Source organism: Diadema antillarum, unplaced genomic scaffold (genome assembly GCF_040938485.1).
Source record: "Diadema antillarum isolate AM-2024a unplaced genomic scaffold, OU_Dant_1.0 scf00000008, whole genome shotgun sequence".
NCBI lineage: Eukaryota > Metazoa > Echinodermata > Echinoidea > Diadematoida > Diadematidae > Diadema > Diadema antillarum.
Window position 1 is genome coordinate 3,413,957 of NW_027270897.1, and position 13,341 is coordinate 3,427,297.

The 13,341-nt window shown below is 39.0% G+C and overlaps 1 protein-coding gene across 1 annotated transcript in view; it reads left to right on the top strand.

Annotated features, from left to right (window-relative positions):
- The window catches only part of LOC139718875 (serine/threonine-protein kinase TAO3-like), a 43,543-nt gene that overhangs the window by 19,038 nt on the left and 11,164 nt on the right, over positions 1 to 13,341 (top strand). Inside the window, exons 5-11 of the mRNA XM_071630320.1 lie at positions 320 to 365; positions 2,205 to 2,354; positions 3,684 to 3,744; positions 4,031 to 4,122; positions 7,935 to 8,110; positions 8,839 to 8,997; positions 9,722 to 9,886. Coding sequence (XP_071486421.1) covers positions 320 to 365; positions 2,205 to 2,354; positions 3,684 to 3,744; positions 4,031 to 4,122; positions 7,935 to 8,110; positions 8,839 to 8,997; positions 9,722 to 9,886 — 849 coding nt within the window. The remainder of the gene's footprint in view (positions 1 to 319; positions 366 to 2,204; positions 2,355 to 3,683; positions 3,745 to 4,030; positions 4,123 to 7,934; positions 8,111 to 8,838; positions 8,998 to 9,721; positions 9,887 to 13,341) is intronic.

Below are 13,341 nucleotides of genomic sequence, written 5' to 3' on the forward strand. Positions count from 1 at the left end.
TTTTTTTTTTTTTTTTTTTTTGCATGAATCTAAATTTTTTGATCCAATGAAAGAATTGATAATCTATACATGTTTCTTATTTACTAGGTCATTGTTGATGCTCATAATGCCTTCGATTAAATTTTGTTTACAATACATTGTACATTACAGTACAATACAATACATTAAAGTGAATGTTGCATGATATACAGTATTGTGTCATACATAATGTATAGATGTTTTAAAAAATGCTAATGTAAACAAAGTACATTTTTCAAGACAAGATAACTTACAGGTGTCATTGAATGGCCTTGTGTGTCTTATTTCATGTCCATCTCAGCTTGCAATGGAGTATTGCCTGGGTTCAGCATCAGATGTCCTAGATGGTAAGTCCTGTTCTTTACTGTATCATCTCTTTATGCTGCAACCTCTGTTTTACATTGTATCTCAGGTTACATTATTGAAACATGTTAAAGTGAAATATCTCTTATGGTATTTGTGGCTCGCTTTAGCAAAGGGCTCAGTGAGCTATTGTGATCGCTTTTTGTCTGTTGTGTGTTATCCAATAATATACAAATGATGCACAGGATAGAGTGCGTTAGTGTAGGCGTATAGTGCACTCGAGGGTATTTACAATTGTGAAACATGCACTACATTGTAAATACCCAAGAGTGAGCTACGCCTCCACTAAAGCCACGAAATAATCCTGTGCATCATTTGTTTTATAAAATGGGTCGAAAATTCGAAAACTAACAGCATTTGTCAGCGTTTTTCACGTACCTTTGTGGGTCAAGACGTCCGAGGATGTTCGTCCCAAACATTTACGCACGTCACACTCGGAAATCCCACACATGTAAGTACTGTACGTATAAGCGTATACGTATGCCATATGATTGTTGTGCACAAGAAAGGCCGGCTGGCAGCCCAAACGAGAAGTTGTTTACAGGATTGACAGCGCGTATGGTAGCGCGCGACGCACTTGTAACAACTGATTAAGTGCGCACTGCTAGTGTAAACATTGTGACGTCAGTGACTTTACACTTTTTTGCAAGGCCGTGCATGATAGTAAAAATTCATGCACACACACATGACTCATTTCAGCGCTTCCAATTGGCTACATTTTTGAACCCATTTTATAATTCCTTACGTTTTCATCTTATTCTTGAAAACATATTGCCAAATGTTGACCGAACTTGGCAGTAGATTTTGAAGGTCTCCTCTAGATCAAAAAGAAGAACAATCTGTTCACATACGTGTAGCATTCAAATCTCCCAAGAGGCTTCATAATATGACATTGTTACAGTGCCAGTGGTGGCCTAATTAGGCACTTGACAGAATGAAGGGTTTGGGTGGAGCTCAAAAGCTGAATTTGACATTTCATCTTTTGTGTGAAAATAACAGTTTATTGATTTTCACCAGAATTGGCAAGAATCATTCTTTAATGGGAGGAGATACACAGTTGTTCAAAGAGTTCTCAGGAATGGAACCCAAAGGCTCAAAAGTGAATACCCCGGTAAATTGCAAATTCTTCCCTAGATCCAGAAGAAGTAGAACTACGGTGTATCACATCAATATATGTGTACATTGTGTAAGTTGTTCATGACCGTGGCTTTGGTGGCCTGATTGGGCACTAAGGGGATAACAGCATTGGGGAAGGTCGACTAGCTAAATTTGTCTCATCGATTAAAGGAGTTTATAGGGGACAGGACAAATTGTTGAAATTGACATTATGGCACCTACAAACTGTAAGTCATTTAAATATGAGAGAAACATAGACCATTGCAGTTTTATAATCATTTGGTTAGAACAAAAGGAATGTCTCTCTCTAGCAGACAGATCTGGATTGTTTGTTTGTTTGTTTTTCAAGTAAAGTAAAAACAAGAAGTGGTTGGGCATTTAACAGTATGTGTACACTCCAATCCACCAAAGAGGAATCAACAATTAGTACCATTTTCTATGTTACATGGTTCTGTTTCTGCAAATTTTCACTCAAACTTGATTCCATTTTTCGGTGTTCGCTACTATGCCTTTCTCTGTGACAAACTAATAGAGAGAGGCATTGTATGATATCAACTTGATTTTTGACACCGCAGGGTACATGAAGACCTGAAAAATGCAGTTTTGATATAGGGCAGTCTTCCAGTTTGTTACATTTTGTTGTGTTATTCGTGGTTTGTGTCTCATTTCCAACAATTCCTGTTTTCTTCTGTCTTTTTCCTCTGTAGTGCACAAGAAACCCCTACAAGAGAACGAAATTGCAGCTGTGTGTGAGGGTGCTCTACACGGTCTAGAGTATCTTCACAACCACAACACGATACACAGAGACATTAAAGCTGCCAATATTTTATTGACAGAGGATGGAACTGTCAAATTAGGTGAGCTAACTTCACTTTAAATGACACCATTTTCTGTGATTAACCTGCTGCAATGAATATATGGGTGATTATTCTCATTTTTCCAAAATAGATCATGTTACTAATTCATGAAATGGCACTAATGCAAACAAACTAGGAGGTCATTACTGCTGTGGAGAAGAACCTGCAGTTTTTAATCCAGGAATGTCACCTGCAAGAAGTTAGATTTGGATGATGACTTGATTTCAAAAAATAGAAATGGTCTAGTTTCTTACTAATCATGTTTCTGCCTATGACCTCTTCTTGTTCGTAGAGGGACCTTACTTGTACTTTTGTATGAATGATAAAAGTGATACCATCCTTTAAAACTATTGGTTCACTGTACTTTTGTAGAGCTGATGTTTACATCCTAATGCTAATGATGTAGGTGCACAGAATTAATATTTACCATTTAGAGAAACAGGATGTTAATATTTGCAAAGACTGTTTAGCCTTAGATTTTAATGTAGACTCTGTAGAGGTGATTTGTAGCATCATACTGCATTGTGTGAAAGAAGGGATTTGTTAGTAGACTCATTCTGTTGATTCGTGCTGAATGATTTGTACTCTGTCTTGTGAAATAGCACTGCAGAAGGGCTAATTGTACATTTGTAATTACACATCTAGTCTAGAATAGTACCGGTACAATGTACAGAGTGTGCACCATTTGTAAACAATCAAGTGTCTATATGGAATTCATATCCATAAAGATTGATTATTTTTTTCCCCTTTTTAAGCCTGATTCTAATCTCAGAAAACAGAAGTGAATGTACCTGTATGAACCGTAACTGAACCATAATTGTGTGTTTTATTCTCATACTTTGTCTGCAGTACTGTTGGTATAGTCATTAATGCACAGGGTACTTTTTACTATGCTCTTCAGAAGAAAATCATCAGTTGCATAACAGTAGCAGAGATGAACTGAATTGCCCATTCCTATTCACAATGCAAGAAATCAGGATTAGAGAGCATGCCAATTATGCTTTACATTGAGAAAGGTGACTTTTGCATGGTACCATGGTACCTATCATGAATCATAATAGGAATACACCACTGTAAACATGGATATTTGTGTGTGTGTGTGTGTGTGTGTGGATTTTTTTTTTTCAATAAATTTTTTCTTTCAATCAAAATTGTGTTCAACTGAACTATTGCATATACATGATAATACACAAGGGGTCCAATGCAGACATTTTTTTTTTTGGTTTTTTATGCCTCCGCCACGAAGTGGTGCCGGAGGCATTATTTTTTTTATGCATCGTTGCCATATATATGTTTTTAATATGTTTCCCCCTCCTTTACTTTATGCAGGTGACTTTGGTTCAGCATCACTAGTTAATCCAGCCAACTCATTTGTAGGAACACCGTTTTGGTGAGTCAGAGTCCTTTGAAGGCGCACACCTACTACTTACAGTTGTACTTTAAGTATGAATTCCTTGAAATCACCATCAACATATACATGTAGCTTTCATCTTGTAATGTTTATCTGCATCATGATTGTTGCTTTTAGAATATGTTTAACTTTGTTGGATAAGGTTGTTCCCAGTTGTTCCGAACATGAGTGTGAGTTGAACATGATATGTACCACATGTTTGGAATATGTCATTGATGGAGAGGCCACTGAATTTGTTTGTTTTGTTTTGTTTTGTTTTGATTAGGATGGCACCAGAAGTCATACTTGCCATGGACGAGGGCCAGTACGACGGCAAAGTAGATGTTTGGTCGTTAGGAATCACATGTATCGAATTAGGTAAGCAGAGCAGGAAAGATAGGCCCTGAAAAATAAAATGCTAATAACAGAGCTGCCAAGTCGTCCGATTCGGCAGGAGGCTTCCCAAAAACCAAAATTACTCTTCTTGTCGTGACAATACATGTAGATTTATATATAAAAGCTTCTTGTTTAGGAATTATTTTTTGCACATTGAGATGCCTGTAATACACAAATATCTCCCTGATTGCTCTTTGTCACAAACCATTTACTGAATTATTATGTTAATTATGATTAATGTGATAATTGTACGTGTATGTGTGTGTGATAAATATGTGTACGAGCCATTCACATTTCTTAACCCTAACTATGCCGGGCTATTTAGGTAGTTGATAGAGCCGGGGGGGGGGGGGGGGGGGGGGGGGGGGGGGGGCCTCCCAGGCCCCCCCTCCATATCTCGGTCGTCGACCGCGCGATCGCGACGAAAATTGGCACACACATTGCCTATGGTGTAATCTAAAATACCTTGAAGTTAATTTTTCAAAAATTTATCATTTATGTTAAATTATGCTAATTTATGCATAATGATGCATGAAATCAGACTATTTGGTATAAATCACAAAATAAAGCTCAAAACAGGCACATTTTTTGTGTAAATATTATTTTTAGTGTCCTTAGCAAATGTAATATAAAAAAATTGCGACATCAGAAAAAATTCTTAAGTATTTTATTGTTTTTTGAATTTCTTATGTATTTCTTTGTTTTTTCGACTTTATGTTTTCCATTGTTTTTTCGACTTTATGTTTTCCATTGTTTTTTCGATGAAATTTGTCCGCGACATCACTCCGAACAAGAAAATATGTTATTCATTGATTTTAATCAATAAAACACCAAAATAATCATGTTTTTATGAAATTTGCCTGTAAGCACAGTTTGTATTGAAATTGTACACGAATTCACGTTTTTGAGCAATTTTTGGTCTGACATTCATGTACATATTTATGTGTAACTTCGGAACCACGCACCTGGGCGTCGCAAATTTGGTGTCAAAAGATGCGGGAGACTCAAAAGAAAAAAGTCATGAAACGTCGCGGCGATAGCTTTTTGCGATTGCGATACATCGCGCGGAACGTCGAGGGGGGGCCTCGGAGGCCCCCCCCCTCCGGCCTAGTTAGGGTTAAAGATCCTATATGAAGGGAATAAATGTTCGTAAAATTCGTTTGTAGATGAAATATATGTTGGTAATTGACCAATTATGCAAAAAGTTTGGCTCAAATCCCCGCAAGCATCTAGATATCCGCTATTTGCAAGTCCCAAACATCCCCCTCCCTCCCCCTCGAAAACCAGCCACAGTACGGGACTCCAAAAGTTGTGACGTCACGCCAGGGTAGTTAGAGCCACGGGCCCCGGATGCTCTGTAGAAAAGCATTTGGCATCGGGAAAGAATTTCTGTCAATTTTTTTTCAAAGTCTGAAATCTCTGCTATTTATACTTTTGACACCAACTCTTTACTGTTTGTCTACACTTAATAGTATTATCATGAACTGCTTCTTCTCAAACAATTATTTTGTATTACTATGATCTGCAACAAGCCCAAATTTCACACAATTATCACAATTTTCTCCTCATAGTTTTGGTGCGAAAGTAGATCCGGTCGGCCGTCGGTCGGTATGACGTATCACCTCGCAGCTCGTATCGTATGCATTGTACGTACGTACGTGCGGTTCACATTTGTATCATCGTAACTTTTTCATAGCGGTTCGTTTCGAAATTTCGCGTCGATCAATTTTGAGCTTTCACTCCTTCCGAAAATGGCCGAGAACAGTGAGTTATCAGAGTGATCTTTTTATGGACTTTGAGGAGTAGGCCTACGTTAGTGAAGAGGAATGAAGCGACAAAAGCAGAGAAGGGGACGAGAATATAGACGAGGACGATGGAAGTTGGGAAGATGTAAGCTGGGGAGAGGACGATGGAGAAGTGGGAGAGCAAGGTGCTGTCGACGTCAATCCAGCCGGGGAAGCAGCGGCAGGGCGCGGCCACGGGTGCCGCAACCCTATGAGCCGCTGCCTTTCGATGGAGATGGAATGGCAAACGACGGGGATGCTCCTCGTCTCGATTTTAGACATATTCATTAAGACATATTTCAAATTTCATGGCGAAATGATGTTTCTATCTTGAGAAATTTAACTTTGAAATCACAGCAATATCACCCCATTTTTTTACGAGCACGCATGAAAATGTGACCCAAATCATGTTTGCAAACAACGCCGAAAAGCTGCATTCGCGTGTGGATCTCCAGCGATCAGATAATGAGCGTACAGCGGTTAGAAAATACGCGTAACAAGCGCAGAAGCCACTCCCCCTATGTGTTGTCATACCCTGTGTGCGCTGCGTGCGTACGTACGTGCTCGGTATTCAGTTTACATTCGATTCACATGTACCGTATTGAGCGCCCTACAACACGTACGAACCCCGCGTATGTATGCAGGCGCAGCTAGCTAGCAGCAGCTAGGCAGCCCCGCCGGTAAAATTCGGGGAGCCGAGCGGACGAGAGAGCATCGCGATTGCAAGCCAGGGCAGCCGGCATGGCGAGCATGGTTACGTTCGCACTTTGGCTAAGCGGACATGATTGTATTCACAACCGACTTCTCGGCTTTATAGTGCCAGTGACTCGAGCATCGCGAGTGCACTTTCGAAATATAAATGCCATATAAATGAACAACGATAAGATCATAACCAATCCACAAGTAAACTAATAATAGTAGACAGAAATTTAGTCTGGTTGTTTTGCAAGACGTACGTGATTTGTGAGCGTGACTGTATCCGATATGTACAGTATAACAGGGTGCGTGCTATGCTGTGATGCGTGTTGTAGGCCTATATAGGAGCTATCGCAAGCGACACCAGCCCAGTTTCCTGCCTCGATATGCACATCATACACAACACATACACACACACACGTAGTGACACACACACACAGAGGTAGCTCTTTGCTGGCAGCATCTGGCGTCCGCACCGTACCGCGCGCTGGCACGTACAGAGTCGCATCACTCGCGGATTAATCTTTTACGCGGGACGTTATTTTTCCAACCAAAATAAAACTAAAAAAGTCCTCTCAAAATTCTAAATTTTCTGAATATTATGTGATGTATCAAAAAATCGTTCACTAGAACATTTTTTTCTAATAATTCTTAAACAAATTAGAACATAAAATCCATCATAAGAGAGCGATATGACGCAATTTTAAAGCTTTGACAGCACTGCATTTGCGTGGACATAAGAGGGAATACCCTTACGTGACATCATAATCTAGGGGTCTTGACTCAACGGGGAATAAGGCTTCGATATTTTGACGAAATTTGAACGCATATTCCTCAAAAACCAACCTTTTTAGGGGTTTGAAAGATGTGAGATAGGAAAGTATGGTTAATAAGCCTTTCAAAAACACAAACAGTCCAGTTTTTGGCGATCGGCTTCTTATGTGAACTTTAAGAATTGAGCACTTTGCTTTTAGCACAAACACCGTATTTGTTTTGTTTTTTTTAAGCGCCATATTTACACTATTAATATGCCATATAGAAGTGCATTGATCTGTTTGAGCGGAAGTGTGCTATACAGAAGACTGTTTATTATCATTATCATTATAATTATATCAGACACTCATAGTAGTATGCAGGACCATGCACGTCAGATTGTTAAACATTTTCTTTGCTATACTTGGTTCTTCACTGTATTTCTTCTTTATTACAAACAACTCCTCCCCACAACTTGTAATTGTGTTTGTTCGTTTGTTTTTCCCCTTCCCATTCTCTCTCTGCCCCTCCTCCTTGCCCCAAAATCATGTCCATCACCAGCCGAAAGGAAACCACCGTTATTTAACATGAATGCCATGAGTGCCCTCTATCACATCGCCCAAAATGACCCGCCCTCGCTTTCCACTTCCGGCTGGAACATGTGCTTCCACGACTTTATCCGAGCCTGCTTGGCCAAGGAGCCCGACAGCAGGCCCAGTGCTACGCAGCTGCTACAGGTGTGTGGGGATATGTCCTAGCTGTTTGCTTTTTACAATGGGATCTATGGTCAAAGATAGAGGGATTGCACCAGTTAAAGGAGAATCTGCTTCCAATTGAATTAGACTTCAATGGAAGGATAAACTCCAATGAAACGATAAAAATTTGGCTAAGATCAGACAAAATAGGAACAATTTAGTGAGCAATAAAGTTATATTACCACTCTTGGATACTTTAATGAGGAGGGACGTATATTTTCATGCATTTCTTTAAAAAGAAAGGAATTTGGTACAGAATTTAGCATTATGGTTTCTATTAGTTACATGTATGTCAGTATAACAACATGGAATACTTACCCATTTAAATTCAACAGTGTTGTTTGGACTTAAGTTTTGCTTATGAATAGGACAAAAGTTGCAAGTATATTTTGTTGTGAGTCATTTGAATTTCAAGCAACACCGAGACTTCATCTTTCCAAAAACCTCTCCCACAATGCATTAGGAATAAAGGCTTTTAGGTTTAAGTGAAATGAGTGTGATGATAGCTTCAGTTTTCTGAAGTGACACTTTATAATCAAATTGACTTTGATAGATATAGTTTAATCAAATGAGTGAAATCAGACAGAAGTGCAGAATACTCAAATATTAAGTAGCCCAAATGAGAGTATGTATATCGTTGTGTTTGATCATTCGCATTTGATCATCAGCATTGTCATCATCATCTATGTCTTTGTTGTATTTTTCCCCAGCTTGAGTTTGTGATGCGGGACAGGCCAAACAACGTACTCATCGATCTGATCGAGAAGACACGAAAGGTGGTTCAGGGCATGGACAACAAAAATGCTGGCCGGATAGCGAAGCTCTTCAAGAAGTTAGACAACGGGGAAGACAGCATCAGTGACACAAATGTGAGTTGCACCCTGTCTTACTCTACTGCAAGTGAAGAGATTTTCAAGTCTCTTTACTTGCAGTGTTATTTGTGTTATTTCAATAGCTTGTTTTCGTAGCAGAGTTAATCATACACAAGAAGTTTCAGCAGTACATTTTGGTGATATAGTATAGGTCTGTCAAATACCACCCAGGGGAAAAGAAAAACAACCAATTAGCGTGATCATGTGATTGTGGAACATGTTGTTATGTTTGCCCTTGGGCAGAATATACTTCGTTAATTCATTAAAAGAGTGTGATTATGACCAAATGACAAACAATAGTAGAATGATCATGCATATGAGATTATTCCTGGGATAAATTTCTGAAGAGTTCAAAATGCCTGAAGATAATCTCTTCTTTAATCCTAGCAGGGTTTTGCGTTACGAAGTTTGAAGTATGTGATTTTGGTGTGGGCTCCAGTGCGAGTAACCTTCACATTCACATTCATATCGTGCATATACGTACATGTGCATGCGTTGAACAAGTTTGTGCAGACACCAAACATGGCTCCATGCCGATGATTTGAACATCAGTAATTCAGGAATATGACACCTGACCACAGAATTTTCCTGTTTTACGTGAAAAAGCCGGAGGTAAACTAGTAATGTCACATAACTTGATAATCTTCCCTCTGTGCGCTACGTATGACAGTACCCCCCCATCTCTCGAGCTCCTATTTATGTTGTTCCTTGTTGCCAGCAGCAGTCTGACGACGTCTTTGAGCAGAGTGAGTCAATGAACAGTGTGGGCAGCCAGGATAGCAATCGGGACCTGCCACACAACAGCAGCAACACAGGCAGCATCAGCAGCCAGCACGGAGCCACGGGGGAGAGCAACGGGGAGCACGCCCAGGTGCGAGACAACAGGGTAAGACTGGCAGACGCAGAAGTTTACTTATTTTTCATTGAACTCATTGACATTTTTCATTGCCCGATCTTGTGTGGAGCAATATGCAGAAAGATATGTCATTATTCTACCGATCTCTTTCCTGCGTACTTCATGATTATTCTTCCTTCCCAGTTCAGCACTTTTCAGCTATCTCTTTCTCTCCAAATGATCACCTTCTGTGCTCATTCACGTTTTGTAGCTGTACAGTGTTTTTTTCAAGATCATTATCCATCATGAGCTTTTTATCAGTAGAGACTAAGAATCTCTTATGTGTACATGTCTGGCCAACTTGTAGCCCCCTTTCCCCTATCACCCCTGAAGGATAGCCTGCCAAAAAGCAGGATATAATGGCTAAAGCAGGGAATTGTACAGAAACATCCTAGAAACTTGTTTTTGTTTTTGCTGTTATTATTATTATCATTATTATTATTATTATTATTATTATTATTATTATTATTATTATTATTATTATATTATTATTATTATTATTATTATTATTATTATTATTATTATTATTATTATTATTATTATTATTATTATTATTATTATTATTATTATACTTTTGTGTGTGGCACTCTCCGTCCAATTAATCAACTACTCACTTGCACACTCGATTTTTTTTCTTTTATATGCTTTAGCTTATGTTAGAATTTCGAAACAAAACAAAACAAAACAAAAAATGCCCTGTGTGTCCTAACCTGGTACCGCATAAGAACTGCTTTTGCTGATACACTGCCTCAACTGAAAAGCACAAATATCAGCTCACTAATGTATCTGATAAGATGGCAAATTACGCTTCTCAAGAGTTTATCCCCCGTATGGTATCTGACAGTTGTCATCCTCTGTATGTCTGTCTGTCTGTCTCTCGGCCTGTCTGTCTCTGTCTCTGTCTCTCTCTAAAGCACTATCTTTTCATCTTCGTTCATCCCTTGCCCCCTGAATGGTAATGATTCCAAGTATTTTCCTGTAGCTTATTCTCACAATTGGTTGGAGATATGTCATGACGTTTGTTTCTTCATATCCAAAATTGTCCTTTTGTCTCACACCTCTTCAATTAGTGACACTCTCGACATAATCCTTCTTTGTGTCCATCTGATTCCCATATTTTGTATTTTGTTCTGTTTTTATTCATTCCACTTTCATTCTTTCCTTCCATTTTTTTATTATATTAAAAAAAACCACCCAAAGTATTATACTTCTGGTAGTGTCTGTCCTACTTGTACTTTGATACTGTGTATCCTCTTCACATTTGCCTACATGTTCCTTCCCTATCTAGATTTCTTTGTGTATATGTGTGTGATGGTCTATGTCTATCATTTTCTCTGTCCGTCTGTCTTTTTTTATTCAATGAATCCAGTGCCCTCTTATCGGCATGTTTGTGTTTTTCTCCCTTTTTCTCCCTTTCTACTCTTTTTCACCATTCATAATCTTTTCTTTATCGCTGTGATATCTGTTTATCATCAGAATCAATTTTCATAGGGAATGTTTACAGTCCTTATTGTTTATTTCTCACATTGTTATCACTCATGAGCTTCAGTCACCAAAATTCTCGACCAATTGAGTGATCAATATTGCACAGGACAGGATGATGATCTTGTCTGAAATATCTTTTATCTTTTATCAACACCTAGAAACAATTTTTAGCATCTGTAGCAACTCTGCGTCAAACTCCCACTTTGCCATTCTCATCTAAAGAAAGAAAAAGAGAAAAAAAAGGACACTCTTAGGGAAAAGTTGTCATTGATTGGTATACACTTTGCCTGGGATTAGATAATTCTATATGTTTACTTTGAGTTTCTTTCCTTTGTTTTTTATTGTAGTCAGAATATGATCAAGAAGCTGTTCGTCTTTCATTTCTTCCACACAAGATATGAAATATTTACCTTTGTGATGGCCCATGAAAGAGGGGAGAGAATGATATGTTCATTTAGTCTTGAAGGCGCATGATGATTTTATTTATTTATTTATTTGCAGTGCTGCTGTGTCAGTGTTTGTGTTTTGGCCGTTCTTTTTGCTTTTGTTTTAGTGGTGCCCTGAGTAGAATTTTATGGCATGAAGAGATTTAAAAGGCTGAATTGACCATGGCCTGCCTGAGTACAGTGTGCTTGTCTATAGAATGTCTGTCAAGAGAGTTTTTTGCTTAGAAAATGATGATATGGTTGTTCTACTGCTAAGAATATGTTTTTGTCCTTTCTTGGTACAGAAATTATGTTTGCTGGAGAAAATTTGCATAATTTTTTTTTTTTTTTTTTTTGCACATGGTCTCTTTGTGTAGGTAAAAAGAACTGTAAACAATGCCAACACCATTGGTGTTATGGACTATACAGCAGTTGATGTAAAAGCCATGGATCTGAGTTATTGAATAACTATTTATTGTTTAAAAAGGTATTAAAGTATGGTATTTGCATTTCAATCTGTACTACAACATCTTTTGTCTTGAAACCATGCCATGTTTCTCCTGAATGATGTGAAAACTCTATGAGAGAGCACTGTGTCAAGATCCAAATATATGCAATCGATTTGTGAGTTCAGTCCTTGTGAGCATTAGTTATGGAGAAAGGATGATCATTTTTCATGGTGAATTATAAGTAGTTGAATGGTAAACAGTTCAGCTGACAAAATATACGACTAAGAAGGATAAGTATTGTCCCAGTCCTGTATGAAACGAAAAAGATCCTCCCACCTTCCACTTTCCTGCTCTCTGTGGACTTCAAAAAGATGTTTTTTTATCTACTGTCAATGTACTGCAGACATGTTTTTCTGTAGTGAATTGATTTCTTTGACATTTCTAGCTGATGTTTTGTCTCCTACTAACCAACCCCTGCAACTGTTGAACCGAGCTCTGTAAGTAACATCTCTTTTGCTTGTACCTTCTGTCCTCTTCTCGTCTTGCATTCGCCTTTGCCACACGAATACCGTCATCAATAACACATCTCTTCTGACGATTTAATGGCAACAATTTTCACGATGGTGAAAAAAACACAACAATCGAATCACTGGCCGACATCCCCCTCGAAATGCTTTTTTGTCGTGTTACGTATCTCTAATTCCGCACTGTCCCACGGCGTTTAAAAACAAAACCGAAACACATCAGCACCTGTGGGAACCCTCTGCGTCTGGTTGCCGAGGGAGCGTGGGTGTGACCATTGGCATGTCGCCGTGCCCCTCGGTGGACAGCATGGTCTCAATCTCCTCCTTCTGCTCCTCGATGGGCTCCATCTCGTACGCCGAGCGGGAGGCCTTCCTCGCCTCCCCAGCCTCCATGCGGCTGCGGGTGCGGCAGAAGCGTAAGGTACAGCACCCGTCCATCCTGGATCCCTTGTGTTGGTGTTCGGTATGTTGGCTTACCTCCCTCCTTGCTAGCCCACATTCTCTCTCTCTCTCCCTCTCTTTCTTCTATCTTTCTTTTCTCTATATCTTACCTCTTCAATGCA